The following is a 27,317-nucleotide window of genomic DNA, read 5'->3' as shown; positions in this document are numbered from 1 at the left end:
TTTAAGTGACCCTCACTACCCATGCTAAGTGAGCGAGCAAAGTGCTTCCAAGTTGATTATCATCTTAAATTTAACATAGCTGTTGACTGAACAAGACCATTCACTGATAATTAAAGAATGTTTTTTCAGAAGGCAGCAGGTACAGTGATCATGCCACTTGCTAAAAAACTGGCTGATAAACTCAGCTTCTGAGTTTATTTTAAAAGCTCTATCTTATGACAGTAACCACAATGAGCTGAATGAATCCAAACCATGGTTATTTCTTTTCAGATTCTGCACCTGGTTCTGATCAGAGTTCAGTTTGTACACTTACAAATAAGATTTAATTCATATATTCAACAATTTTAGTCCTTTAAAAACCTGTAAAAGGATATACAATCCAACTTTCAAAACTCTACAGCTGAAATATTTTTTTCTATTGGCATATAAAAAGGGAAAGGAGAAATTGTTGTACAAGTTCATGTTAGCGGTGAGATAACCTTCAGTAGCACCATTAAACACATTCACTTTTCTTAAATTACTCTCATTTTAGTAGCATACAAGCCAGGGTTGAACCTCAGTTCCTCAACAGTACATCAATTTGTACAAAAACCCCAAAAAGCATTATGCAAAAGCCAATCTATTTCCACTTCAAGTCACATACGAGTGCTATATGATCTGAAGGATGTGAAACACTTGGCAAAGCCTGATGGGTTGTTACTTCTTCATGACTTGGCAATGGAATGACCTGTTCAACTTCCAGAGCATTTCTGTCAATGAAAATGTAGTCCAGACATCCATAAAACCCACCAACATAGTTTGTATATGCAGGTTCTCCACAAGCACTCTGTAGTTTGAAGGGATGGCTTAGAGGCATATTGCACCTTTCCTCTTCTCCATTAGAGGCCCAATCTTCGTGATCTTCAGCAATGCCACCAGTGTTAATAAAACCGTAAGTTCCAGATGATGGTGTACTATTAAAGTCTCCACAGAATATGACTGGTATATTAGGGTACAAGTCACATGCTACATACTTGATGTGAGACAAAGCTACAGCAATTTGGATGAGACGAATGTTCCCACCTAAAGATGTAAAAATAAGTTACTTTGTAAAGGCACCGGAAGAGTTTTTCAAGTTGTTCATTTAGATACGTGTCACATAAAGCTCTGAAACAGTACTCGTGCTTTAAATTCCCCATGTGCTGTATTTCAGAATAGTTTTCATAAATAAAGATGTCTTTGATATGTGACCATCAAAACTGTACAGCAGAGGACATTTAATTTTTCTTCCCATGAATTTAAAAAATTATGCACCTTAAACACCCATACTGCAGCAGCCTTTTAATTCTTGGAAACTATCCTTACAGTGTTTTTGAATGGCACAGAACTAAAACAGAACTAATTTAACGGAGGATAGTCTCTTCTTGAAAGCTTCAGTAGCCCAACTTGTTTCCTGTGATAAAAGCACCACAACATTGCTCCTTTGGGTACAACAGGATGGGGGAACCATGAGCACCCGAGCTGTACTTTATCGTCCACATTTCAGGCAAATTGTGTTTAATGTGACTGTTTTGCATTTGTTTGGATTCTACTGCTGGCCTAGCAGATCACAACAATCTTACTGTAAGGAAGATAAATAAATCTAGTTTATCTAGCCAGGTTTACATCACTGAGGTAGGGAATGGGCAGAAAATCCTCAGTTCCACAAGTAAAGGCAACAGCTGCAAAAGAATAAGGAAGAAAGCAGGAAAATTACCTTTTGGATGCCAGTAGAGATGGGTGTTAGCTACACAAAGCTTCCTAGAAGGATCAGTTTCAGACTGAAGAACTGAAACCTTTAAGAAAAGAAGCCTTTAATCAGTTTTAAATAAAGGTTATATATTTAAATCAAATACATTAGTTAGCTTATGCTTTCACAACAATCCAGTCCAAAGAATCTGATGCTTAAAACTAATCAATGGCATGGCTCCTAAATTGAGTCTATTTATCCTCTATATTAGGTATGAATTTCAGCCACTTACATTGCTAGTGTTACCACTACAGAACTACACCAACATCTGGATATTTGATAAGTGCTCTGTCAGTAGCTTTCTGGTTTGACCACATTTTCCTTCAATCCATTCAGTAGTTTTTCATAGTATGTTGAAAATGCATTAATCTCCCCCCCCTCCTCTGCCCCTCCAGTTCTTTCCTCACTTTGGGGTCAGAAACAGAGACAGAAGAGTCTCTGGCTTCAGCAAACTGCAGTGCTGTATTCTTGTGAAATTAAACTTGGAGGTGACTTCAGTTATCGAGGAAAGTTTGTTACTCATTCCATTGGAAACCTGTAGGAGCATTTCTGAAATTCCTGACAGACTTCTATTAGCTCTGCAGGCTGCCCCACCGGCCTCCACAAGCTCATAGATATGTCCATTCTTATTTCTCCACCTCTGCGTTTGGTGGCATTATTAAAGCAGGCTAACTTAGGTTAATGTCACAACTGGCAAGATTAAGTTTAGTGACATACCTATCACAATACAGGATTGAGCAGTGAAACAATGGGCAGCTAATGCCCCACCTGGCCCAGCACTTTTACCAGCTGACTTCACCTTATGGCAAAGAAAGTAAGCTGGCCTTTTTTTGAAGTTTTACATTATTGCCTACATAAGGTTACTTAAAGCCTGCCTGTCAGCACTGTGTTTGCGCTGCCCCGCCCCGTGCACGACCAGCACCCACTAACGGGCACATCCCAACACTGCCCACAGTACTGGGCTGCGGCTGCTGGACGGGGTGGCCGCAGATACCTGCAGCACGGAGGATCTCTGCAGCACCTTGTCCCGCACCACGGGGTACCGGCCCAGCTTGTCGCGCAGTTCCGCGTGCGGCGGCTCTGACAGCAGCGCCTCGCTGAACGTGATGTCGTGCTGGCTCAGGAGGCTGAACTTGTCCCTGCGATAGAAGGTGGCCAGGCCCTCGTGCTGCTTCTCCTTGATCTTGAAGAGCCCCTCGAGCCCGAACGCGTCCAGAGCCGGAGCCAGGCTATCGGCGAAGACGGATTTGTCCACCTCCTGCAGGCAGACGAGGTCGGCGTTGTATCCGGCCAGCTCCTTCTTCAGCAGGTTCTGCCGGTAGTCGACCTCCAGCGCGTACGGGGCGCAGTACGGGTACAGCACGGTGCGGGAGAACTCGGTCTGGGCATAGGCGTCGGCCAGGATGTTGTAGGAGACGGCGCGCACGGAGCCGCGGCCGCACGCCTTGCGCGTGTAGAGGTGCCGCGCGTCGAACGTGCACGCGCCCGGCCCGGCCTCCACGGGGCCGCCGCTCTCCACCTCGCGGGGCGGCCCGAAGCGCCCGGCGCCGTCCCCGGGCGTGCAGCGCAGCTTCAGCCGCAGCCCCACTAGCGCGTTGGACGGCGTGAAGACGCGCTCGCCGCCCTCCGGCTCCCGCTCCTCTTCCCAGGCCGGGCCCTCCCCGCCGCCCTCCGGCCGCCGCTCGCGGTACCAGCGGAACAGGCAGTGCTCCGGGGCGGCGAACTCGACGCTCACTTTGGGGCACACGGGGAAGCCGGCCAGCAGCGAGCGAGGCAGCCGCAGCTCGGTGAACGCGGGCGGGTTGCGCTCCACGCGGTACCGCGCGGTCCCGACCTGCAGCACGGCGCCGTCCTGCCAGGCCGCCGCGTTCGGCACCTCCTCGGACACCGTCCGCCCGTCTCGGGAGAAGAGCCGCACCTCCGGCAGCTCGGCCTCGCCCGCCTCGCCGTCCTCCGCCCGCGGCTTCTTACTCTTCTTGCCCGCCTTGGCGCGGCCCTTCGCGGCGTTGGTGGCGATGCGGGCCAGCACCCGGCCCAGCGGCTCCGCCTGGTCCCGCTGCATGAACCGCGCGCTGCCGTCGGGGAGCACGAGCTGCAGGCTCAGCTTGGGTTCGGACGGCACGCAGCGCACCACGGCGCGCTCCGCGGGCTCCATAGCGGCGGGAGGAGCCCCGCCGCCGCCCAGGCGGCTCAGCCAGCCGAGGGCGGCGCGCAGCCCACGCCACATGGAGCCGGCGCGCGGCGCTTCCGGCAGGAGCGGCCGGAAGAGAGCGGCCGGCACGGCCTCGCGCCAGGGGGCGGTGCTGCCAACGGCCGCAGCTCGTGCCCGCCCCGGGGCGGGAATGCACCGCCTCTCAGGTGCGCCGTTGCGCGCGTGGGGCGGTACTGCCTTTCTGTTAGCTGCCGCGTGTCTTGCGCTGAGTTCTGTGCCTTTAGCGCGAAGCTACCTTCTTTTCAGGACTAAAATCCTCAGGAGAACTCTTCACGTCCCCGTAATGTCTGGAAAGGGTGTCGATTCTGCACATCAGGTACAGAGAGGGGCGAGCTGCCTGTGCGCGCCTTCTGCCCCAGGTACCTGGGCTTCTTGCTCTTTTTCTGCTCGTTCAAAACCGTCCCGGGCTACTGAATCGCATTACAAAACCGTTCCGGTGTTTCTAAAACGGCCCGAAGCGATCCCGCTGTCCTTATAGCTTCAAGCCCCCTCAGGTCCACAAGCAGGACGTGAAGTCCTCACCGAGCGCGGCAGGCAGGCGGGAAACCTCTGGCGGGAATTGCTGCTGGGCTCAGCTCGCTCTCTGTCGCCGTGTCCCTCAGCGCTGAGGCGGAACGTAGCTCCGCATTTCCCCTTCTAGAAGCCGTTGAAATGCAGTTCGAGTTTGTGCATGGCGTTTCCAAGGGAACGGCCCCGCAGCGCGAACAGCCGCGCCCGGCAGAACCCGCCGCATTTTGCTGCTTTTTAACACGATGTTCGCACTATTCCTTAATCTTTCCATGCGTGCTGCATAACTTTTGAGGTACTTTGCGGGTAGACGATAGCTTTAATCCTTTTCTTCCCTGAGAAATATGAAGGGAAAAATACACTCTTTCAGCAGTTTCAGACCTCCCTTTTTATGCCTCTGGGTTAGCTTCGTGCTTCCATTTGCTTCTTTCCCATCAGGACTCTGCATCTTGCAGTGAAGCCACAGGAACAATGATGCTGTCTCAGGCTCTATCAGAGCAGGAACTGAGATCCGAGTTACGGAGCAGCCAGATTCCCCACTCAGATGGAGCACCTTCTAATCAAAAGACTTTGAGAAGTTGGTTTCTTCCCGTTGTTTTGCCTTCAGCAGTTGCATCAGATACATCACCATTACAGAATAAGCTGCTGGCGTACCGAAGATGCAAAGAACAGCAAAGAATGCTTAATCAGTTACTGTGAGTAAAATGTTGAGTGGTGAAGTTCAAGGAATGTTGAAACTCAAATGAAAGAAACATTGTACTTTTGACAACTGAGAAATAACACCGGTGTTTGTTCATTTCAGAGGTGTTTTTGTCACTATTGCAATGCTGAATATTTTCCATCTAAAACTGTTAATAATAGAAGACTATTTGTTGAGATATTCAAAGAGCACCAATGTCTGGACTACTTTCTTTCGTATGAATAGTCCAAACATGGATCTACTTCTAAAAGGCTTCTTTGTCACTAATCTTAATATCTTTGCACATGAACTTGGTGGTCTGTGTTGCTGCCTGAGGAACACAGCTGCCAGGTTGACAAACATGTAGATTGCTCCAAAAGTAATGCCTCCCATTTATTCCCACAGTTTTAGGAGTTCCACTCTGTACTTTATTTATTTATTTTCACAATACAGCTGGACAACAACTGTTGAAGTTGTTTGAGGAAAAGTACATGTAATCCCAACAGGACCACATGGCAGTTGGTGAGATCAATTAAGATACATATATATATATGTTCTGATTGTGCTTAGGACAAATATTGTTCTTTTTATCATGGAAAACAGAATCTGAAAAGAGTGCTTCACTTTTTAATGATCAAACTTGAAAAAATAGGTTACATCAGTTAAGATCATCACATTATTTTTAATGTAATATTTTTATTTTTGCTGCACTTCTGACTTCACATTTTACTTTAGAGTTGATCGAGCTTTAGAAGTCTATTCTGAGTCCATGGAGGAAAAACATCACAGAGGTTCTGCACCTCCAGTCCCAGAACTACCTGCCACTGTAAGTGTGTATTTCTTTAATATTGTCACGACTGCTTATTTTGTGCTTTATTACTGGGACATCTATGCTTTTATTCTTAATATTCACTTAAAGATACTTGTGTCCGTTCTTAATAATTCATAAATGGATTTATATTCTCAAGTAGTCCCACTGAATTTGATGCTAATATATATAGTGATACAAGTCTATTTTCTTAATGTACTGATTCATTAGGAGTTTTTTCTTTTCTTTATACAGATGAACAGTGAACAAAAGCAACAACGAGTGAGTTAAATTCTTTGTTCTGCATTTTGAGAGTAGAATAGTGAATGATATCTCTGTTCAGAGGAGCTGAGTATGTCATGTGGAATTTGTACCTGCTAAACAGGAAAAACTTTTGCAGTAGTCTTGGACGGGGATGGGATAGGAAGCAAAAAGTGGTAATCCTTTCTTGTGGTCCAGTAGAAGGAAAGTATTCTGTTAGAGAAGGCATGTGTATGTCCATTGATATCTGAAGTTTTAATCAAAATCTTCCTCGAAGATCATTACTTAACAAATATTCAAAGAGGCTTCAGATTTTTTTTCAGTTGAGGTCGTAGATCATGCTGTAGCCTTTACAGAAATAGTTTTGAACATTATTCACCTGATTTCAACAGGGAACTGTTGTGTACAAATACTGGTATAAGTTTAAAATTGTACTGTGTATGATTTTTAAAATAATTTATCTATGAAAGCCACCTTCAACCTAAATCAGGACTGAAATGCTTGTGTTAAGCAGACTGCTTTTTGTTGCTGATGCTGAGTAAACACATTCTGAAGACTGTAGTGATCCAGCTCTCTTTTCTGCTTTATAACAAATGCATCACTTGGAGGCATAAATAAAACTAAAACAAATCCATCTGTTTGCTCTTAATCTTTGCTAGATGGTTTGTCGAAAGAACAATAGCGTGAACAATAGTATAAATGATTTATTGTTAATTGTGGATTTTATCAGAGAAACAAGGGAAATGACTGAAAAGTTCAGTGCTTTGTGTTTGAGCACTGAGACCATTCTACAACTTTGGAGTAGCATGTAGTGTCCCAGTCAGTGAATATGTAACATATGATTGTATTCCCTGCCCTTACTTATAAAAAATGGTAAATAACAAGAGACGTCACCTAATGAACCTAATGAAAGAAATACTTATGCAGTTTGTTATTAGAGCTCTGATAAGACTGTCCTTTCAGACCAACTATGTCTTTATGAAGAAGTGTGTGCAAAGTAATCCAGTGGTTCCCATTCAGCAGCAGTGGCTGATGTCCATGCTCACCCTGGTGCCACAGTCACTCGTGGCAGGCAGAGAGCTGTTAATTGAAAAGCTTTTAGGGGAGATAATAAAGGATTTTGAAAAGAGTATGAAAAGATGCATGGGTGAGTACTGCAAACTACACAGTACTGTCATTAGTGTGTGTTTAAGATTTAACAACTTCTGTATGCCTGCCTATGTGTAATACATATAATCTATAATATGATATATTGGATTACGTTATATATAAAACAACATTTATAAATAATGTAACGTGTAGCATCATATGTAATAATATATTTTTCAGCTTCTGGAATAGCAGCTTTATTGAGCTGTTCATCTACAAGCATATCCATAGTTTTATTGATGCTTTCTCTATTGAGTGAGGTCCCAAGACAAATCTGCAGAGATAATTAACTATTTTCAGATATCACTTGTATGACTCTCTTGAAATTTTAAACTTTCAGAAAAGATTAGTAAGTTCCAATTTTCAAGTGGACTTCTTTGAAATCCTGTGCTATCCTTACTAATTTACATTTGCTGTGTCTGAAAACTAATGGTTAGCCACTTGGATAGCATTTTAGTGAGAGCTGATCTTGTTAAGAACACATATTAAAGAAAATAAACAATTTATACTGTGACTAACTTTGTAATATCATTAGCAGTATAGTTGTAGTACACCACTGTATTTATACTGAACAAAATTGCCACTAATTCTCTTAATCATTTAAATACTAACTTTGTGACTAGGGCAAAGTGATTGGAATTAAGACCTGATTCTCTATGGGTATTAGCAAAAGCTGTGATTTCAAGTTGCTGTTGGGGAACTGTGTTTTTTTGGGAGTGGTTTATTTTTGTGTGTGTGTTTTTTTTACCTGTTGTTATTTGTTTATTGTGTTTGAAGGCTTGGATGATACAGTTCCCTTTCCATCTCACTGTGTGTGTGATCCATCTTGGAGAACAACTCAGGCAGAACAGTGCCTATTGAACATACTCATGCATTTTTGGCTTGGTTTTTCCTAGTGCGAAGTGTTCTTATTAAGCCCGATGTGAAAGGACTTGAAGACGAAGAGGAGGCACCTCTGCCTTTATCACCATTGTGAGTGGATTAAATTAGCATACAACCCACAGGCAAAGCACACTCAGTTGCACCTGAGAAACTTTAACTGAGCTGCACGAGCAGAGTTGCAGTGTAATATTACTTCCAGAGGCCCTTAGTGAAACAGTTTTTCCGTTTATAGAGAATCTTCTATCTGAAAGTCTGAATTACAGAATTTTAGCACTGATTATGTTCTATTACAGTTACATAGGGTAGCACCAATGATTACAGAGGAGACTTTTAGCTCTGAATGCCCCGGGCACTTGAGTGGTATTGGGCTGTCTTTGCAGTGAAGCGAGTCTGTGTGGGATGCTTCACTGTCAGGCAGCAACGCTGTGCGGTAGTTTGACACACTGAAACTGCACCCTGTGCTGAGGTTTCCTCTGACTGCGGTATTTTGTTGTGAAATCTTTGACATCAAATGGAAAAAGACTATTCTCTGCAGAACGGAAGAGGAAGTCAGGTAGACAGAGTACAGTTGCACAATTTCTGGAACATTAGAATGTCTGCCATCTAGATATTGATGATAGATACTTCCTGTTTGCAGTTGTTGAAGTTAGAAGTTTACATAGATAAAGGTTCAGGAGAAGCAGATGATTTGAAATAGATAAGACAGATTATCTGCTGCTGCTTAATATTGGAGATATGCTTATGGCACTTAAATAAAATTCCTACTGTTTATCTGTAAGGATGTTTTATTCAAGTCTACTTGAGCACTTCACTTGCTTTTATTTCTTTGTCTGTGTATTTATTTACTCAGAGGCCTGGATTTTTCCAGTCCATGGCATAAACGTTTTATCCAAGCCAAAAAACGGATCCTCTCTAACTTGCACATTCTTCACCCCACAATGAAAACTTTGCTGCATTTTGGTTATGCCGAATTCTCTTCCTTTCTTTTAGTGGATTTTTTAAGTTTCAGGTAAAGTCAGTCTTGGTGAGTTATTAACCAATGTAGATTTTTGAAGCTGATAAATAGGAGAGTTTATGGAATTTATTGTTTAATTTGTTTTGGGGGTGCTTTTTTTCTATCATTTAATATTATTCGGACAAGTTACTTCGTGTTGTGACAATTTTCATTTAACTTTTCTTCTGTCTCCCAAGTGGAAGTATTTTATTTTCCCTTACGTTTCTGGTAATATCAGTCATTTTATGTATAGTTCATGATTTTCCTGCAATTCTTTTAAGGTCTTCTCATGATTTACTCAGTCTCTACACCGTGATGCCCATTAAAGGTCCAGTTGAACTGGATTGAATTTCTTATTCGAGGCTATTTTTCATCAGTTATTGAGTTTTATTTTTGATCTTGGATCTTTATTGTCTTTACCTCATTTATTTTTTTTTTTTCTGGTAACTTTTTATTTTCTGGGGCTTGGGGTAATTTTTATTTTATTTTAAGGCTGCATAAGTGATGCTTAGGTTCTCTGTCTGCTTTCTGCTAAGTACAAACGGGTTTGTAATACAGAGTAACATTAATATTACTTTACTCCATTAAAAAATCTGTTTATACAGTAGGCTGAAACTTTCTTTTCCAGATTAAAAGGGCCAATTGACTGTGAATCTTTGAAGACTGATATCTCTTTAAGCTGTTCCAAAGCAGAAGAGAAGATACTGAATACATGGTATCAAAGAGTTATCAGTCTCTTCACCCAAGAGGCAGCACTGAATGGTGTAAATTTGGATCGGCTTGACTCTTTTTACAGCTGTGTGGCTACACTGATGACTAATCAGGTAGTAATCTTTCCTCCCTGAGGTAGATCTTAATTTAAATGAGTCTACATTTTTGCATGATATGGGGCTTGTTTAAGCAATCATTCCTAACTATATATTGCATATAATCTGGCAAAGTATTCAGAAAGTTGTATATTTTTAACTTCCCTTATATAAAAAAAATGCCCTTCATAGTTATGTATAATTGTTTTACTTCTGATTCTTGGATGCAGAAAATTTATGAATTCTACCAACTAGAATGTAATTGACTGAAGGAAGAGAATATTTCAGTATTCTCAGAACTTTTCCCATCACTGTTCTTAGCACTACAATTACATCTCATGCGTAACTGTAAGCAAAATGAATAAAATCTGGACTATTTGAAACACATCTGTACAAACAGACTCAATGCCTAGCTTAGCTGAGATGTATGCAAGTGTTCATGAGTGCAGTTCTGCAAAAGTCCAAACACAGCTTATTCTTCTAGAAGGTGACAGCACAGTACTTTGTGAGTTGATCTTCTATTCTCCCTGGTTATTTATACTGGGATGACAGTTATTTCAAGTGCTGGTCAGTTATTTGTTTTGGGAATCTCCAGTAGTTTTATTTCCTGTTAGTAAGATGAGAATGTTCACGTGATACCACTGAATTCAGGCTGAGAGAATTGTTTTTCAAACTTTTGAGTTTACTGAAAATTAATAATCCTTTAATTGCCAATTAACTTAAAAATCTGACGTTTACATAGTTCTATTCATAAATAATCAGTGGGAATATGGGTGTTCAACTTTAAGGCACTTTAAAGATAATAATTTTATTTAGTTTGTAGAAAAACAATATTTTAATAAAATTGTCATTGAAAACAACAACAAAAAACACCTGTACCCATCAAAACCAAATGATAGTAAATCCAAAAAAAACCACCTCACTAAGTTTGAAGTAAAATGCATTCAGGATATTTCCTGTGTATTTAAGGAACCACTGGTAATAAACTTACTTTTGTAGTAGGAATAGATGCATGGACTTGACCAAAGTGGAATGTTTGTATGCATGTTTACTAGCTTGCATTCTTTAAGAGCTGGGACTGAAACACTCAGAAGTCATTAGAAAGATAATAGCCATCCTTTAACTGATCCAAAGCTGCTAAAATGAATGGAAAATTGGATTTACTGAATGAAGGATAAGATGGTGGGACTTCCTGTGCCTTCAACTAATAGGAGATATATTTTATTACTTAGCTGAGAGATCTACTTATAAGAAATGTTGAAGCATTTGTGAAACTGTTTGATCCTGAAGACAGAAGTTGTCTACCTTTATTTAAGATGGAATTAATTATTGATGAAAAACATGTGGAGTTTTATCCAAGCTTCCAAGAGCTGGAAGAAGCAATTCTGTTTGTAGTGAATCGTATAGGACAAACTCTCCAGGTGTGCTTTTTTCTTTATTTAAATGTGTAAATGATAAGTGGCTCAGCATGTGAACATATTAGTAATTTAGGACCCTGACTGTCATGATAATGGGAAGCAAAATCCATCTTGAGATATTTATTTTCTATGAGGATTCTGCAGTTTTTCTTAAGAATGCCCAGCAGAACTCCAGGCTCTGAAACTCACTTTGTCATTTACTGTTCATGAAAAATAGACACATTTGTTACTGATTGTTTTAGTCTGCTGTTTTGAGCTGCAAAACTGCGTCTGCCCACAATTGTTTGCTTGTTCACTGAGTAGAAGTCAGCCTGAAAACCTACCCACAAAAGCAAACCAGGTAGAAGGTAACTTCATCCAGTTTTTTCCTTAGGTTTGTTCAGAAAACCCAGGAGTGCTTTCTGATTTATTTATGTCTTTGTAATGTATTTGTTTTTAACATTGTGAATTGAACTAACATTTTGCATAGAAATACCTTTCTAATTAACACTTTGTATGATGATTTACCATAAACTTGTGTTAATAATTAAGATCCCCAATAAATAAAATCAGTTCACACACCTTTTCTTTCTTAACAAAAAGAAAAAAGAAAGAAAGAAAAAAGAAAAGCCCCAAATAACAAATATATGCCATACACAAAGATGTGCATCATAGGAACCAATGTGTGACTGTGGGGAAGGCAGCTGCCTTTCTGGGACTTCAGGGGTGCCCCTGTGAATTGAATACTGGCCCTCAATCACAGCTCCTAGTACTTTCAGAGGAGCGTTTTGAATTTAGTTATGGTTTTGGCACATTAGAGAGAATTCAGATCTATGTAGGACTGGATGATTTAGATGATTTTTATCCATCCTTCATCTTCCTTGATGGACTCTTTGTATCTGGAATCATTTTAGGTGCCTAAGAATTGCGTGGCTTTGATTGTGATAAGGGCCTCATACTTTTCTGATACAATGTTTTATTGCCTTTAAAATAGATGTATGCATTGCTTTTATATTTAAATCTCATAATTGGAAATTGCACTTCTAGAATGTCCAAACAGTGCATTCTTGGCTAGCAGGAGGTGCTGCAACTCTGTGCACTGAGCTTCCCGCCCACATCATGGCATGGGCTGCATCTACACTGAAAAAAGTTATCAGAGACAACTTAGAAGGTCCAAAGGAATATTTTGAAAGCTGTGGTGAGTGACAGAAGTGTGTGTTTAAGCAATGACTGCCTGCAATAAATATCGTGTTATATAACCTGCGGTTCTTGAATTGTAGTTGGAAGGTATGGCTGGCTTGTAGATGGGACAGCAGAGGCACGAGTAGAGAGATTTGAAGCAGAACAACACAGTTTTGGTGAATATACTGCTGTAAGTTTTAATTCCACATCTTAAATGTAACGTTTACTAATGTTTACTATCTGGTATATGTAGCAATAATAGAAGGGGAACGAAGGATAACAGATACTCAGCCATTAGCTAAAAATTGTATTGACTGCCTACAAACCTGTAACATAAGCTTCTTTTCCTAAAAATGTATGTGATAAATGGGAAAAAGATGACTATTTATTTTCTTTTATATGTAATACTTACTCGTTTAGCCAAGCATTTAAATAATGGCCCTGATGTGTGAAATCTAGTCTTCTTTTGAAGTTCATAGATGAATTCTTCACCCTCAAGAAGGAAATAATGAATTTACCAGAAGTGATTCATTTCCCTATGATCTGTTTGAACTGTGAGGATTTAAAGCAAGGTTTGGCTAGTAATGCAAAGGCCTTTGCAAAAATATTAATGGACAGAATAGTTGCAAATTACAGAGAGGAAAACGAAAAGTAAGTAGAATGTCCTTCTTGTTAATCTTATGCGTGTAAAATCCACAGCGGAAATGCAAATGTACCGTACTCTTGTGTAACAAGGGCTCCTGGCTACCTAAACATTGCATGGCAATTGCACCAGATAATGCCCTTTTCTTCTCTGCTCAAAAGCTGATGGAGGGAACCATTAGTAGGCACTGTCGAAGGAGAGACTGGCTGGATTCTCTTACGTGTGTAGTCGATACCTCTAGGTTTGCATAGGTAATGATAGATATTATTACTAATGGATTCTAACAGTTAATTTGCGAGCATAGGTCAGATCATTAATTAAGTGTTATTCAGTTGTTGAGTTAAAATGGATAACTTAGAACCCTGTTTTGCAGTGCTTCCATGTTATCAAAACGAAAGAATATTTACTAGGGATGTGTTTGTATGTATGCTAATGATACTGTGCTTATTTTTAATAGCATGTAGTTATTAAAAATAATTGAGGCATTTGGTTGTGAAAGTACACCCTTAAATCTAAATAAGCCTTTTCTTAAGTTAAGAAACAGCATTTTCCTAGGCTTACTTGTTCACATTCTCTATTTATTTCATAAAGTTATGGAGCTGTACGGGGGTAATTTGAACTTTAATTCTGTGAAACCCAAACTTGAAACCAGTCAAGATCTTAAAATTTGGCGATTTTATGTACAAAATAATTTTATAGGATATGCAGGGAATTTGAAGCAATCAAAGAACGTGCGTTAAAAGTTCCAGAGAGCACAGAAGAAATGGTGGAAACAATAGCTTACATAAAGGAGGTAAAAGCCAAAGGTATTCAAGACCTCTCATTAAGGATCAAGGTAAATGATAGTTACTTCATTCTTTATCTTTCACCTGGCCTGTACAAAGACAGAATTCATTTTGGAGTGCAGAGGCTTTCAGCTGATCATTCTGCATGTATGAATATACTGTACCCAGAGTGCGGGTTCATACACAAGTGAGAGGTGCTGCTCGTTCTTTGTCACATGCCTTTCCTCAAGCAGCAGGCTGCACTTCTTACTCCCCATTCCCTTGTGTTCTGCGTGTCCTTGAGGAAATGCAGCTTGTGAAACATTCTGATTATTGTTTGTACCTAGAGCCTTATTTCAGGGCTGCTTGTAAAAGCTCTTTTCATAAAAGCTAACACAAGTAGAAAGTGAACTTCTTATATAAAGAATCATGGCTTTGAACACACAAAAACAATTCACTTTTAAGCAGAACAGAGATGATACATGAGTACTTCATGTGTGCTTGGAGAACAAAATTGGAAAATTATGTAAAATGTATGCCAGCATATTTGGATAAGAACCTGTTTGTTTTGCTCTGTTAGAATGATGTGCATAAGGTTTGGTGTTTGGTAGTATGGTTTTTAGAGTAAAATATCTATACTGCAAAATGGTATAGAATGATATCTAAAGATTTTCATGTAGATGAGCCAGCTACAGAAGTCATATTAAAGAAGCTCACAAATGAGGCAGAAATTTGACTAATTTCTGTGTATTTTGAATGTTGGTATTTAGTTGCCTGAAGTAGCAATTCTGAAAAGTCATGAAGCAAGATTCCTACTGCATCTATGATGCTTCTACCCCATATCTTACACAGACTATGATACCTAATGTTTTGTGAAATCCCTATTATAGGAGTGCTCTTGGCAAATGGAATACTTCTTAGATGTTTATTTATTTTCTCCTGAGGAAATTGCTCTGAATGCAACAGTTCTTCAATGGCCAAAGGAGATTAACCCCATTTTTGATGAGCATGATGATGTAAGGATATTTTTTTGTTTGTGGTATATTTTGACTTGTTAGATTCTTCACTTCTTTTGGGCTATTTATTTTGTCAGCAGATAACTGTATGTAAACATACAGCATGAACCTTATGAATTCAGAGATGCTTAAGTCATGTATTCCCAGATGTTTGTGTCAAAGGAGGAATTTTTTGGAGAAATATGAAAATGCAGAAAGTTGTCACTGCATCTTAAAGCCCTCAGCAAGTCCTGATCTCTTAATTTGTTTCTGGTCAGTGCTAGGTAATGTATGGGAACGGAAGCATTCACTTCAGCAGTGCAGCTGACTAGTGGTGAAAATGTATCTGCTGGATCCTTAGAGTATTTCACACACACTCAGTTCTGGGCTGAGAAACATTTAATTAAAACAATGTTTTGTTCTGAATGGTGGGAACAGGGTTACTTAGGTAGCAATCACTACTAGCAAAGACCTAACATCTTCTGTTCCTTTTGTGACTATAGATTACTTTCTTTTCCCCCTCTTGTCTATGTCTTGCCAGCATTCTTTCTCTCCTGGAGATGAGAATCTCTTTGTTCTTTCCTGTATTACATCCAGTCTTTCTGGTGTTACTGTTTACAGCTCATGCTGTAGCAATTGGAACTTCCCTAGATTTTGCTGAAGGAGGCAAGGGTTCCATGCTAGCATTAGGGGCTGGATGTAGTTAAATGGAACATATGGAGAGCAACTTCTCCTGAAATGTATTTACTGTAAGGATAATAACTTGTATTGTTTATTTTCTGTCTGTGCTAAATATTTAATTTAGACAGGCCTATGAATGTTAATTATTGAAAAGACTGACAACCCCTTCATTGCTTTTTACTATGAAAACAATCAACTGTTTTGTAGCTGATTGAAAAGTCCAAACGTAAAGGAGAACAAGAACTAATTAATAAATCTGAGAAACTGACAGTGGAATTAGAGAAGCTAACGCAGACTGTGACAGAACTTGAAGAATACTCAGAACTGGATTGCATGCAACAGGTCTGGTTAATATCCGGTGTAAAATGGGTAGAAATATTTTGTGTCTTTAATGCACAGAGATTGTACAAAGAATTTAAAGTAACTCTGTTTACAAATGTGAATTAAAAAGTGTATTATCCTCTTGTCACACTGTCAAAACTCATTAAAAGCCATCCTAGCACCCCACTCTTTTACTGGAATACACCAGCAATAACATCTGACTGAAAGGAGAGCTTACTGTAAGGTTATGCCGCAGCTACTTGTCAGACATCTTTCCCTCCAGACCTTTCGCCATCTTTGTGTCCTTCCTTTTGATGCTCTCTCATAGTTTTATGTCCTTCTCATGTCTTATACTGCACCAAAACCTGCACACAGTGCTTGAGATGAGATTGCACCAGCAGAGAGCAAAGTGTGACTGTTGCTTCCCTTGGCCCACTGGCAATGCTGTGCTTAATGCACTTCAGTATTTGCTCAGCCTTTTTGGCTGCTGGGGCACACTGTTGACTTGTTCACCTTCCCGTCAGCCAAAATCCCTAGACCTCTTTTTGCAGGGCTGGTCTCCATCCTCTCTTCCCATAATCTATGTATGTATATCCAGGGTTGCCATCCTAGGTTCAGAATCCAGTACTTGTTCTTGTTACATTTCTTACTGTTGCTGAATGCTCATCACTATTAAGATCTCTCTGCAAGGTATCTCTACTCTCAGAGGAGTTAAGACAAAAATAAAATGGCTTCTTATAGTTTGGTACCTGATTTTTTGATAGCATAATTTATTTATATAGTTAGTTATTACTCAAGACATACAATTATTTAATTTCAGTATGTAGCTGACCTGAGAGCCTTACAGAAACGCATCCAAGAAGCTGATGATACAGTAGCTTTTATTCATAAAGAAGAGACTCTGTTGAAATGGAGGTTAAGTGACTTCCCACTTCTCAGCAGCTTAAAAATTGAGGTTGAACCATATCAGAAACTCTTTCATCTCATACTGAAATGGCAGCGAACTGAAAAAAGGTAATTCAGTACTATATATTCTTGAGGCTAAGTGAGGGAGAATGGACAATATACTCATGCTATTTTTGTTTACATCAGGTATAGAATATACTTTTGTTTTCTTCTAAATGTTTATAATTTACAAGTTTAAATGCTATAATTTATGTATTAAGGTTGTTGATTTTAATTAATTCAGCTACTAAATGTCTGTTTACTCGTTTGCATTACAGTAAAGATACGTATTTTATTCTAAATATACTGGTCATACTGATGAAGTCTATAAATAAGACAAGCTCTGCAGAAAGAAATGTTCTGGGGAGAAGGAAAACCAAAAAAGGCTAGGCTACATATGAGCCATTTGCTGTGCCAAAAGAGAAAGAAATGTAATTAGAAAGGTCACAGCCTTATGTAGAGAAAGCCATCTTTAATCTAATATACCTTCAAAGTGCTGTGAAGGTGTGCTCAAATGATTACATTGTATTTGGAAGTTATAAAATAAGGTATGACTAGATAGTAGGATTTTTTTCTGAGTGAAAATCCAAATGCCTTTGTATATTTTGGTGTCACTTATTGATCTCATCAAAGAGCTAAACTAAAATATTTCTCAGTCTGTGCAGTTACTTGATGTCAGCATGTGAATGATTTGAAAGCTTTACACAAAGACACAGAAGAGCATGATCAATCCACCCCTCAGTTATACATCATTATTTTGTGAAGAATGATAATAACTGGGAATATAAGAACTCCACTTTCATTTAAATAACCATTAATTTGACCTGTCCATATTGCAAAACAAAGATGTAATGTTTGTGTACTACTTTTGCTATTCTGATTCCTATTTATTTATTTATTTATTTATTTTCTCAGATGGATGGATGGTGCTTTTTTGGAACTCAATGGAGAAATCATGGAGGCTGAGCTTGATGAGTTTTCTCGAGAGATATACAAAATGTCAAAACTCTTCCAACAAAAACAGAAGAAAATTCAGCAGGAGTTGAAAAAGACATCACACAGAACTGCAGAAGAGAAGAGAGTAGAAGAAGAAATAAAGACAAATCCAACTCTTACAATGTGTTCTTCAGTTCTGGAGCAGATGAAAGACTTTAAGGTAAAAGAGAAGAAAAAGACAACAAAAAGATGAGAGTTATTACAAATTAATGCTGAGAGATAAATTCTAAATTCAGTACTCAGTATGGATAAATACTGTAGTGTCTGAGATCTGCTTTTCTGTTAGGTTTGGAGATTAGTGTTTTATGTAAGTAGTGTGTTTCACTTCACATTCATTTGGAACTACTGATTTCTGTAGGAAGTTGAATCATCTATCAGGGCCAATTTGCTTCTAATCTCACACAGATGTCCTAGGTGAAATCTTTCCTCCTTCTTTCTGTCAAGTAGGGCCTCAAAAAGAAGACCAGGTAACAAAAGGCCACTGCTTGTTTGAGTAATAATTATGTCCAGGCAATTGTTTAGAATGTCTGTTGAACTTGCCTTGATGAGACCGTACGTGCAAATAACTGTTGTACCCAGAGTTACTGTTTGGATACAGTGTGTTCATGGATATCTGAATCCTGCCTCAGGAAATGAGAGAAAAGTGCTCATGCTATAAGTTAGCAAACATAAGGACCATGAAGTAACCTCTGGAATTTATTTCTTTTTCTTCTTATCATAAGGGGAGAGAGAGAGAGAGATCCAAATCACCATTCCCACATTGTAGTGTTCTATTTATTTTAAAAGATTATAGATTTTATAGCAGTTACAGGGATTTGGATTGTTAAGGAGTGAATGCAAACAGGGAAAAGTGCTTTTGGGATTCAGGGAAACATTTAAGACTGTAGCTGAGAATTTTGACATGAGACTATGTTGCATTAAATGGCAGTCCAATCTCACGTAAAATTGTTCCTTTTCACCTCCTTGACAAGATTTTGCTTCATAATTTCATATTTCTTCTTCAGCAATTTACTGTAATTACTTAGGAATTAGATGAATAGCTGAATGGATCCATCTGCGCTTTTCAGAAAATATTTTCATGCCATTGCCTGCTGCAGCAGCATTTGAAATGCACATCAAGGATGAGGGAAAAGGAGTTGAGAAATAATGCATGTTGTCATTTTTATGGTATAAATGTTTTTCCTCAACTAGGAGAATATTCCAACTGTGAATGTCTTTTGTAACCCTGGCTTGAGAACTCGACATTGGCAGCAGATGTCAAATATAATAGGGTATGATTTAACACCAGACTCTGGAACTACTCTGAGAAAAATTTTGAAGCAGAATCTAGCCCCTTATTTGGAAGAATTTGAAACTATAAGTGTGGGTGCAAGTAAGGTAAGCATGAAGATTTGATTGTGATGGATATGATCTCATTGTGATAGCTTTTATGACCTGCTAGAATATTTTTCTTTATGCTTTTACTAAAGTGATTTGATGAGTCTCTGGCTTATTAGATGACAACAGTGAGTGTGCATACATTTGTATCCCGTGTTACATCCTTAGTATTTCCTGAGTGTACTCTTTTCAGTATACTAGAAAGGTAATTACTAAGAAAAAACGATAAATAATTTATGCTGTTAGATTAAAATAGATTATTCAGATGGGTAAGTTTATATATAGAATTAATCAACTGGAAAAAAGAACCCAATAAAATAGCTAAGGTAAATTATTTTCTTTTTACATGTTAGGAATTTTCCTTAGAGAGAGCAATGAATGCAATGATGGAAACTTGGGATTCAATTTCCTTTAATACATCTGTTTATCGTGAGACTGGTGTTCATATTCTGTCTGCAGTGGATGAGATTCAAGCTGTTCTTGAAGATCAGATTGTGAAAACTCAGACAATGAGGGGATCACCTTTCATTAAACCATTTGACAAAGAAATCAGGGTATGATGTGAAAACGGAATTTTTTTTTGTTTGTTTTTCATGATAACTATCGTGCAAAAGTAAGCCAATTGTATTACAGTGTTTTATTTGATATCAGTGAAATACATTTCATCAAGACTCTTTGGAGTTCATTTAAGTCCTTTTTACATTATTTCTATGTTACAACTCCTTCTACATTTCATGTTTTGATTCTTCTCCCCTTTGCTGTTCAGATGCAACCAAAAGAACTTTGTTTCACACACTTTGAAAGTCACTGTTTTAGTTAAGGACTTTAACCTTGCTTCTTAATATCTTGAAATTAATATTTCATTAGTGTTCAAATGATTAACATGTTGTGATTTAGTTCTTCAATTTGGGAATCAAATTTTGAACTCTAGTGATTACTTCTAGGCAAGGAAGTTTTTTGAGGGCTGGAAGAAGTGGTTGGTCTTATTTTTTTTACTTTTTTTTTTTTTTTTTTAAATCAGGCTTCAGAACAGGGATGGATCAATTTACACCTGCTTATCTTTTTGCAGGGCTAGAGTAGTCTTAGTGGTACAAATACCTTGTCTGTGGCCAGGAGAGAAGCTGGTGAATTTGTTTGCAGTTACCCCCCCTAATTCTTTCAATTTATTAGCAAATCCTAATTGAAGCAGGTTCAGGTAACATGCAATAACATCATAAAAAGGTACTTACAGCTTCTCCAACCCCTTTTAGAGGCACCTGCTTCTGTCTACCTTAGAGACAGGATACTGGGGTGGCTGGATCTCTTCTGATCTTGTGGTCTTTCTAGTACTCTCGTGCTCCTGCTATATTCTACTGGCAAACCAAAAGCTGCTTGCTGTGGGAGATGGAACAAAAATTGTTACTGGTAACCTATAGGATGGTACTTAACCATTACATTATTAAAAGATCATAGCACTAAAGCAATAACTGCATTTCGGAAAACTAATTTCCAGATGCATTTTATTTTCTAAACTCCTTTGGCCGCCATCTGTGTGTGTGAAAGAACCTAAATATGGCTACGTTTTTTGTTTTGTGGACTGCTAGACCTGTTTTATTTTCTTCTTGAGAAGTGGAGTGTTACAGTATCTGCTTTTTTCATAATTATTTTCTTTAATACTACTTGTGTAAAAAATATTCAGGTAACATTCTTTAAATATTTATTAAGGAATGGGAGAGTCGCCTACTTGAAATTCAGGACATAATTGATGAATGGCTGAAAGTGCAAGCACAGTGGCTTTATCTGGAACCCATTTTTTCTTCTGAGGATATTATGCAACAGATGCCAGAAGAGGGGCGTCTCTTTCAAACAGTGGATAGACAGTGGAAGGATATTATGAAGTACTGTGCCAAAGACTCAAAGGTAAGGAAAATAGACTGTACTTGAAAAGAAACAGTAGATTCTCTGTTTTCAACAGTGTTTTTGTTTTTAGAATATATAAAGTCTGACTACATCAGCTGCCTAGGTTTTCTAGGAACAAAACTGTGTTGTACATTGTTTGAGTAATTTCTGCTGTCTTAGTTATAACTAAGTTGGCATGTGGTTATTATTACAGGTTCTTGCTGCTACTTCCTTGGAAGGGATGTTGGAGAAGCTTCAGAACTGTAATGAGTTTCTTGACAAAATCATGAAAGGGCTTAATGCTTATCTTGAGAAAAAGCGTCTCTTCTTTCCCCGGTATGATGTGCTTAGGCTATTTTAAAAACAAAGGTTCCTGACATTTATTTTGTTGTTTAATAAGTCCAGCCCTTAAAGTAGCTGGTCATTCAGTTAGCTTTTTATTCCTTTTTTTTTTTTTTTTTTAACTTTTGCTTTTTTCTAAATCTTTTTCTAGCTTCTTTTTCTTGTCTAATGATGAAATGTTGGAAATCCTGTCAGAGACCAAAGATCCTCTCAGAGTTCAGCCTCATTTGAAGAAGTGTTTTGAAGGCATTGCAAAGCTGCATTTCCTTCCCAATCTGGATATAAAAGCAATGTATAGTTCTGAAGGCGAGCGTGTTGAATTGATTTCAACGATTTCTACGTCTGAAGCTCGAGGCGCAGTGGAGAAGTGGTTAATTCAAGTAGAAGATGTTATGCTGAAGAGCATACACAGTGTTATTGCTAAATCAAGAATGGTATGGATTTTGTAGTATAGGTTTTGTAATAATTTAATAACAGTAGCACACAGTGGAATAGACCTTCCCTTTATTTGAAGGCTGTCTGCTTGCTAAAATTCTTTCTGATTACAGGAGTTGAAATAGGTGAAGTTATGGCACCAGGAAGAAGTTAGCATGTCTTATATTTACAGGCCACTGAGAGAGATAAGAGTTTAGTTTGAGTAAGATTTAAGTTGTAATACTGGATTTAAATTAGTTTTAAATGATTTGCAGCATTACTGTGTTTCAAGGATATATCATTTGAGTTTAATAAATTAACATTTCCTCCCTCCTCAACAAAGATCATGAGCTAGAAAATGAGCCAGAAACCTTGTGTGAAGTTTGCACACTGAGAATGTTTACATAACATGGAAATATAAATAAATGTGTCCTAACATTTGAGATCAAATTGCAAATCTGTGGATAAAAAGCCATTTAAAAGTTCACTGACGTTTTGAAAATAAAAACAGAGGACTTCCATAAAAGAACATCAGTAGATTCACAATATGTACTTTTTATTACATTGTAGAATCATAGGGTGATTTGGGTTGGAAAGGACCTTAAAGGTCACTCAGTTCTAACAACCCTGCCATGGGCAGGGACACCTTCTACTAGAGCATGCTGGCCAAAGCCCTATCCGACCTGGCCTTGAACTCTTCCAGGGACGGAACATCCTCAACTTCTCTGGCCTGCCTGTTCTAGAGGCTTAGCAATCTCACAGTAAAGGATTTATTGCTTTTCTCATTCAAATCTACCCTTAAATAGTTTTAAATAGTTATTCCTGGTCTAATCTACTCTCCCTGATAAAGCTTTCTTGTAGGTTCTCTTTAAGTACTGAAAAATCTGCTCTAAGGTGTCTCCAGAGTCTTTTCCTTTCTAGGCTATATAACCTTAACTTTCTTAGCTTGTCTTTTGTAGAAGAGGTGCTCCAGCCCTCAGATCATCTTCACAGCCCTCCTCTACATTCACTCAAACAAGTCCGTGCTTTCTGATGTTGGGTGCCTCTGGGTAGAACACAGTATTGTGAGTGGAGTCTCGTAGGAGCAGACGGGGACAATCACCTCTTTGACCTGCTAGCAAGACTTCTTTTGATGTAACCCAATACAGGTGGCTTTTTGGGTTGCAAGTGTATGGTGCTGGCTCTTGTTGAGCTTTTCATCCACCTGAACTCCCCTGTTATGGTGTGTATGCACTGACACTGTATTTGTATACTGTATTTATCTCTTTCAGGCATATCTAGAGACAGAGAGAAAAAGTTGGGTTCTGGAGTGGCCTGGACAAGTAGTATTGTGTGTATCCCAAATGTTCTGGACCAGTGAGGTCCATGAAGTTCTTTGCAGTCAGCCAGAGGTACATATGTGATACATAATCTTTTAAAAAATATATATATATATTTATTTTTTTTTCAGATAATGTATTTTGCCTAATCAAATCTTACCTTTCTACAGTAAAAATAAAATTTGATAAAGCATCAGCATGTGAGTTTGGTATGGAATTTCTATAAAGCAATTTCTAACTTTGATTCAGATATTTGAATGCTGTTGTTTAGCGCAAGCATATATTAAAATCATAAATGCATAGCTGATTAAGAGAGAAGTTCATGCAAAAATATGATAAGAATTTAATAAGCCATCCCCATTATGGTATTTAATTATTGAAAAGAAGTCTGAAACACTTGAAACTGTCAAATATTCAGTTTCACAGCTACCATTGTTTCTCCCAGGGCTTGAAGGACTATTATGATACACTTCAGCTTCAACTTAATGATATCGTAGAGCTGGTAAGAGGAAAACTGTCAAAGCAAACAAGGACTACACTGGGTGCCTTGGTTACTATTGATGTTCATGCTAGAGATGTCCTCATGGAAATGATTGAAAGTGGTACCTATCAATTTAAGATATTTTTATTCCTGTATATCTATAATTCCTTAATACTGTGTTAATTAAATATGGCTACCCAATCTCATTTTGCTTAATAAAAGACAACAATTTTAAGATGTGAGTATCAAGACTGTGTGATTACTTAGATCTGAGCATAATAATAATTTCGAAGTTTTAAATTTCTATTTGATAGAAAATCCAGTTATCTAAAATTTCCTTTATTGTTGCTTTTAATTATGTGTCTATCAGGTGTACAGAATGAAACAGACTTTAAGTGGCTTGCCCAACTCCGATATTATTGGGAATCAGAGAACGTTCGAGTCTGCATCGTTAATTGCAATGTAAAATATGCTTATGAATACCTTGGAAACTCACCACGCCTGGTCATTACTCCTCTAACAGACAGGTGTTATCGCACCTTGGTATGATCTTCTGCAAATATTGCTAAAGACCATGTTTACTGTAATATGTTATTTTTTACACTGTTGATTGTAATCATACTCATAGGGCTTTCAGTTGCTGTGAGAGGTATTTCTGTTGAAAAGGAGTTTTCGAAGATCACAATTTCTGTAGCTTATTGAACATTAAGTGGATCTATAGCAATGAATCTGGACAGCGCACCAAGGTGACTTCAACATTAGTGGACTGTTCTGTTTTTTGAAATACTAAAGAAAAACCTCCCTGTCTAGGTTTTATCATTTCATAGGTAACAAGAACACAACATTCTTGCAATTTATTTGGCTGGAATATGGTTTCAAATTTTACTACATTTGATGTGGAGACCAAATCACCACCCCTGTAGGTTTATAATTACTCTGAGAAGGCCTGACTGGTGCATATGAAGATATCTTGCTCTCTTCGTAGATTTAGTTTTTGTGGCGTGGTTCTAGCTATCGTTTGGTACATATTTGTTGAAACATTAAGGGTTCTGTACATGGTTATGACAGAAGGAGGTGATGTGGCTGCTAGTCACATTCCGTTTTTTGACTCACAGACTTTTAATCTTGGAACCCCATAATCCTGGAAAATTTCCTTATGGAATAGACAATGGAATAGAAATGCAACAAAAGGGAGTGTGGAAAATGAAAAGTGGAAAAGATATATTAAATGGGAAGCAGATGTAGAAAAGAATAGCAACCGAGTAATGGCTTTGATTTTAAAGTTGTATCTAAACAAAAAAATAAAGGTTGGATCTAAAAAAGTTTGAGTGATCATTGTCATGATGGTGTATAAGACTAAACTTTCTTTTATGGAAAATTCAGTTGTCTCTATTTCTAGACTGTAAATAATTTTCAGATTTATAAATTGGTATAACCTATACGTGTTCTTTTGTTTGTTTCATACAGTCATTGTGTCTACCAGTGCAACTTAAATTCATATTTTCATTCAAAATAATCTCTCATAAATATCACACTAATAATTTTCATAAACTATTTCTGTTTCTTAGATTGGAGCTTTTTATTTAAACCTTGGTGGAGCCCCAGAGGGTCCTGCAGGGACAGGTAAAACAGAGACCACGAAAGATTTAGCTAAAGCTCTTGCTGTGCAGTGTGTTGTCTTCAACTGTTCTGATGGCCTCGATTATGTGGCAATGGGAAAGGTAAATAGAAGTGTTAGAACTCCCATTTTATTTATTAGGATGGAAACTGTAGGATGCCCACTTTGCAGAAGAACTTGTAAATGAGTGTCACCTGAGGTTTGCTACCCTTGGATGTAATATATTGGTCTCAACATGTTAATGTTTTCTGTGCCATGAAATCCTATCAAGTCACTAATTAGAACACAAAAAGAAATGACTGCTGATATTCTTATTTTCTTTTGGACCCTTAAAAATTAGAGATACTATTGTTGTCTGTCTTCATTTTACAGTTTTTCAAGGGTTTGGCTTCATCAGGTGCGTGGGCATGTTTTGATGAATTCAATCGCATTGAACTGGAAGTGTTGTCTGTTGTGGCCCAGCAGATCCTCTGCATCCAGAGAGCCATACAGGCAAAGCTAGAAAAGTTTGTTTTTGAAGGAACTGAACTGAAACTTAACCCCAACTGTTTTGTAGCTATTACTATGAATCCAGGTTATGCAGGACGTTCTGAACTTCCAGATAATCTGAAGGTAAAACAATAAAAGATGTTTCTGCTTTAAAATGATTTTTAAAAGGCACATATTGCTGGTATTAATTCAGATTTAATTCAGTTTAATTCAGATTGTACTACTTACATATTTATTAATTACTGACATACTAAGCCTCTCTTTTTCCTAATTACTGTTATTTTGAAAGAATTTGAAAAAAATGGAGGAAAGTGTTAGAAAAAATGCTTTAAGAAAGTATTTTTTGCATAGCATTTATTGTGGTCTTATCAGATAGAATAAATGTTAGTGAACTAAACCTTCTCCATGTAATGAGTATCCTTATGTTGCATGATGAAATAAAATCTTAAAGATTATCGTTTTGTCTATAATAATGGTTTCAGTGGGAAGTTTGGCTTTAACCGAGTAATCTGGAGGCTTTTTGAAACAGTGCTGTGTGGCATCTGTCCCTTTAGACTCAATGTAGGACTGAGCAGGAGTTGTGAATGTTAGCTTAAAGCAGCCTTAATGCAGTATGAAAAGTATGTCAGCTTCAGATTACTTCAGGAATGGAGGTATATTTGCTCATGCATCTATATCACGTACTCTGTGGGATGTATCAGTGTGGGGGCAAATTGCAGTCTTGAGACAGTGCTGAGGGATAAGAGCTGTAGGACGTCTTTTCTGTGTTCGATCGTACCTCATGGTGGATCTTGATGGTAGTGCACTTATTTCTAACAAGTTGTGAGCTGTATCTGCAAACATTGGTGATTTTTCTATTTTGTGGGCTCCCAGTGTCCTAATAGCCCTGCTTTCCAGTTCTACAATTCTGTGACTGTTGCAAATCATCCATAGCTTATCTACCTGATCTCATTAAGCAGTATTTCATTTAGAAAGCTGATACTGTTTACCATTAGGAATGCTGTGGTGGGATGAATCCATTCCTCACAAAATTGTCTTAAGATATGTCTTTGGGTATGTCTTTCAGGTTCTGTTCCGAACAGTAGCCATGATGGTTCCTAACTATGCTTTGATAGCAGAAATTTCTCTCTACTCATATGGATTTCTGAATGCAAAGTCACTATCAGTGAAGATTGTAATGACCTACAGGCTTTGTTCAGAGCAGCTTTCTTCTCAGTATCACTATGACTATGGTATGCGAGCAGTTAAAGCTGTGTTGGTGGCTGCTGGGAATTTAAAACTGAAATTTCCGGAGGAAGATGAGGATGTATTGGTAAGTTCAGGGAATAATTCTTAAGGAACTTTACTGATGCAAGCAGCTCAGAGTTCTTAGGGCAGTTCTACCACATCTTCACTGACATGTCACTGTT

At 38.6% G+C, this 27,317-nt stretch overlaps 2 protein-coding genes across 4 annotated transcripts in view; one reads left to right on the top strand and one right to left on the bottom strand.

Annotated features, from left to right (window-relative positions):
• Nucleotides 1-161: 161 nt before the first annotated feature.
• On the bottom strand, nucleotides 162-4,177 carry PDE12 (phosphodiesterase 12). Its single transcript, XM_003210086.3, has 3 exons — nucleotides 2,763-4,177; nucleotides 1,736-1,814; nucleotides 162-1,062 (listed from the first exon to the last, which is right to left on the bottom strand). Exons 1-3 carry the CDS (start codon nucleotides 3,993-3,995, stop codon nucleotides 620-622), a joined length of 1,755 nt encoding a protein of 584 aa, XP_003210134.3. The 5' UTR covers nucleotides 3,996-4,177; the 3' UTR covers nucleotides 162-619.
• A 25-nt stretch (nucleotides 4,178-4,202) lies between these two features.
• DNAH12 (dynein axonemal heavy chain 12) overlaps nucleotides 4,203-27,317 on the top strand; it is a 62,889-nt gene continuing 39,774 nt past the window's right edge. Inside the window, exons 1-28 of one of the 3 annotated variants that reach the window (XM_085235876.1) lie at nucleotides 4,203-4,339; nucleotides 4,926-5,182; nucleotides 5,902-5,992; nucleotides 6,230-6,256; nucleotides 7,199-7,382; nucleotides 8,281-8,356; nucleotides 9,117-9,275; nucleotides 9,889-10,084; nucleotides 11,299-11,487; nucleotides 12,511-12,661; nucleotides 12,744-12,835; nucleotides 13,118-13,296; nucleotides 13,988-14,123; nucleotides 14,943-15,068; nucleotides 15,936-16,070; nucleotides 16,870-17,063; nucleotides 17,910-18,150; nucleotides 19,182-19,367; nucleotides 19,721-19,921; nucleotides 21,072-21,266; nucleotides 21,460-21,581; nucleotides 21,739-22,021; nucleotides 23,273-23,392; nucleotides 23,766-23,922; nucleotides 24,172-24,344; nucleotides 25,370-25,522; nucleotides 25,792-26,031; nucleotides 26,975-27,220. In XM_085235876.1, coding sequence (XP_085092002.1) covers nucleotides 4,959-5,182; nucleotides 5,902-5,992; nucleotides 6,230-6,256; nucleotides 7,199-7,382; nucleotides 8,281-8,356; nucleotides 9,117-9,275; nucleotides 9,889-10,084; nucleotides 11,299-11,487; nucleotides 12,511-12,661; nucleotides 12,744-12,835; nucleotides 13,118-13,296; nucleotides 13,988-14,123; nucleotides 14,943-15,068; nucleotides 15,936-16,070; nucleotides 16,870-17,063; nucleotides 17,910-18,150; nucleotides 19,182-19,367; nucleotides 19,721-19,921; nucleotides 21,072-21,266; nucleotides 21,460-21,581; nucleotides 21,739-22,021; nucleotides 23,273-23,392; nucleotides 23,766-23,922; nucleotides 24,172-24,344; nucleotides 25,370-25,522; nucleotides 25,792-26,031; nucleotides 26,975-27,220 — 4,476 coding nt within the window. In that variant the 5' untranslated portion in view covers nucleotides 4,203-4,339; nucleotides 4,926-4,958. Of the gene's footprint in view, nucleotides 4,340-4,651; nucleotides 4,783-4,925; nucleotides 5,183-5,619; nucleotides 5,689-5,901; nucleotides 5,993-6,229; nucleotides 6,257-7,198; nucleotides 7,383-8,280; nucleotides 8,357-9,116; nucleotides 9,276-9,888; nucleotides 10,085-11,298; nucleotides 11,488-12,510; nucleotides 12,662-12,743; nucleotides 12,836-13,117; nucleotides 13,297-13,987; nucleotides 14,124-14,942; nucleotides 15,069-15,935; nucleotides 16,071-16,869; nucleotides 17,064-17,909; nucleotides 18,151-19,181; nucleotides 19,368-19,720; nucleotides 19,922-21,071; nucleotides 21,267-21,459; nucleotides 21,582-21,738; nucleotides 22,022-23,272; nucleotides 23,393-23,765; nucleotides 23,923-24,171; nucleotides 24,345-25,369; nucleotides 25,523-25,791; nucleotides 26,032-26,974; nucleotides 27,221-27,317 lie in introns of those variants that run through there. The other 2 variants (XM_085235877.1, XM_085235878.1) reach the window with 2 other exon arrangements.

Source organism: Meleagris gallopavo, chromosome 14 (genome assembly GCF_905368555.1).
Source record: "Meleagris gallopavo chromosome 14, MGAL_WU_HG_1.1, whole genome shotgun sequence".
In the NCBI taxonomy this organism is placed as follows: Eukaryota; Metazoa; Chordata; class Aves; order Galliformes; family Phasianidae; genus Meleagris; species Meleagris gallopavo.
Note: the sequence above shows the minus strand (reverse complement) of the source record. Positions and strands in the feature narration are given on the sequence as shown.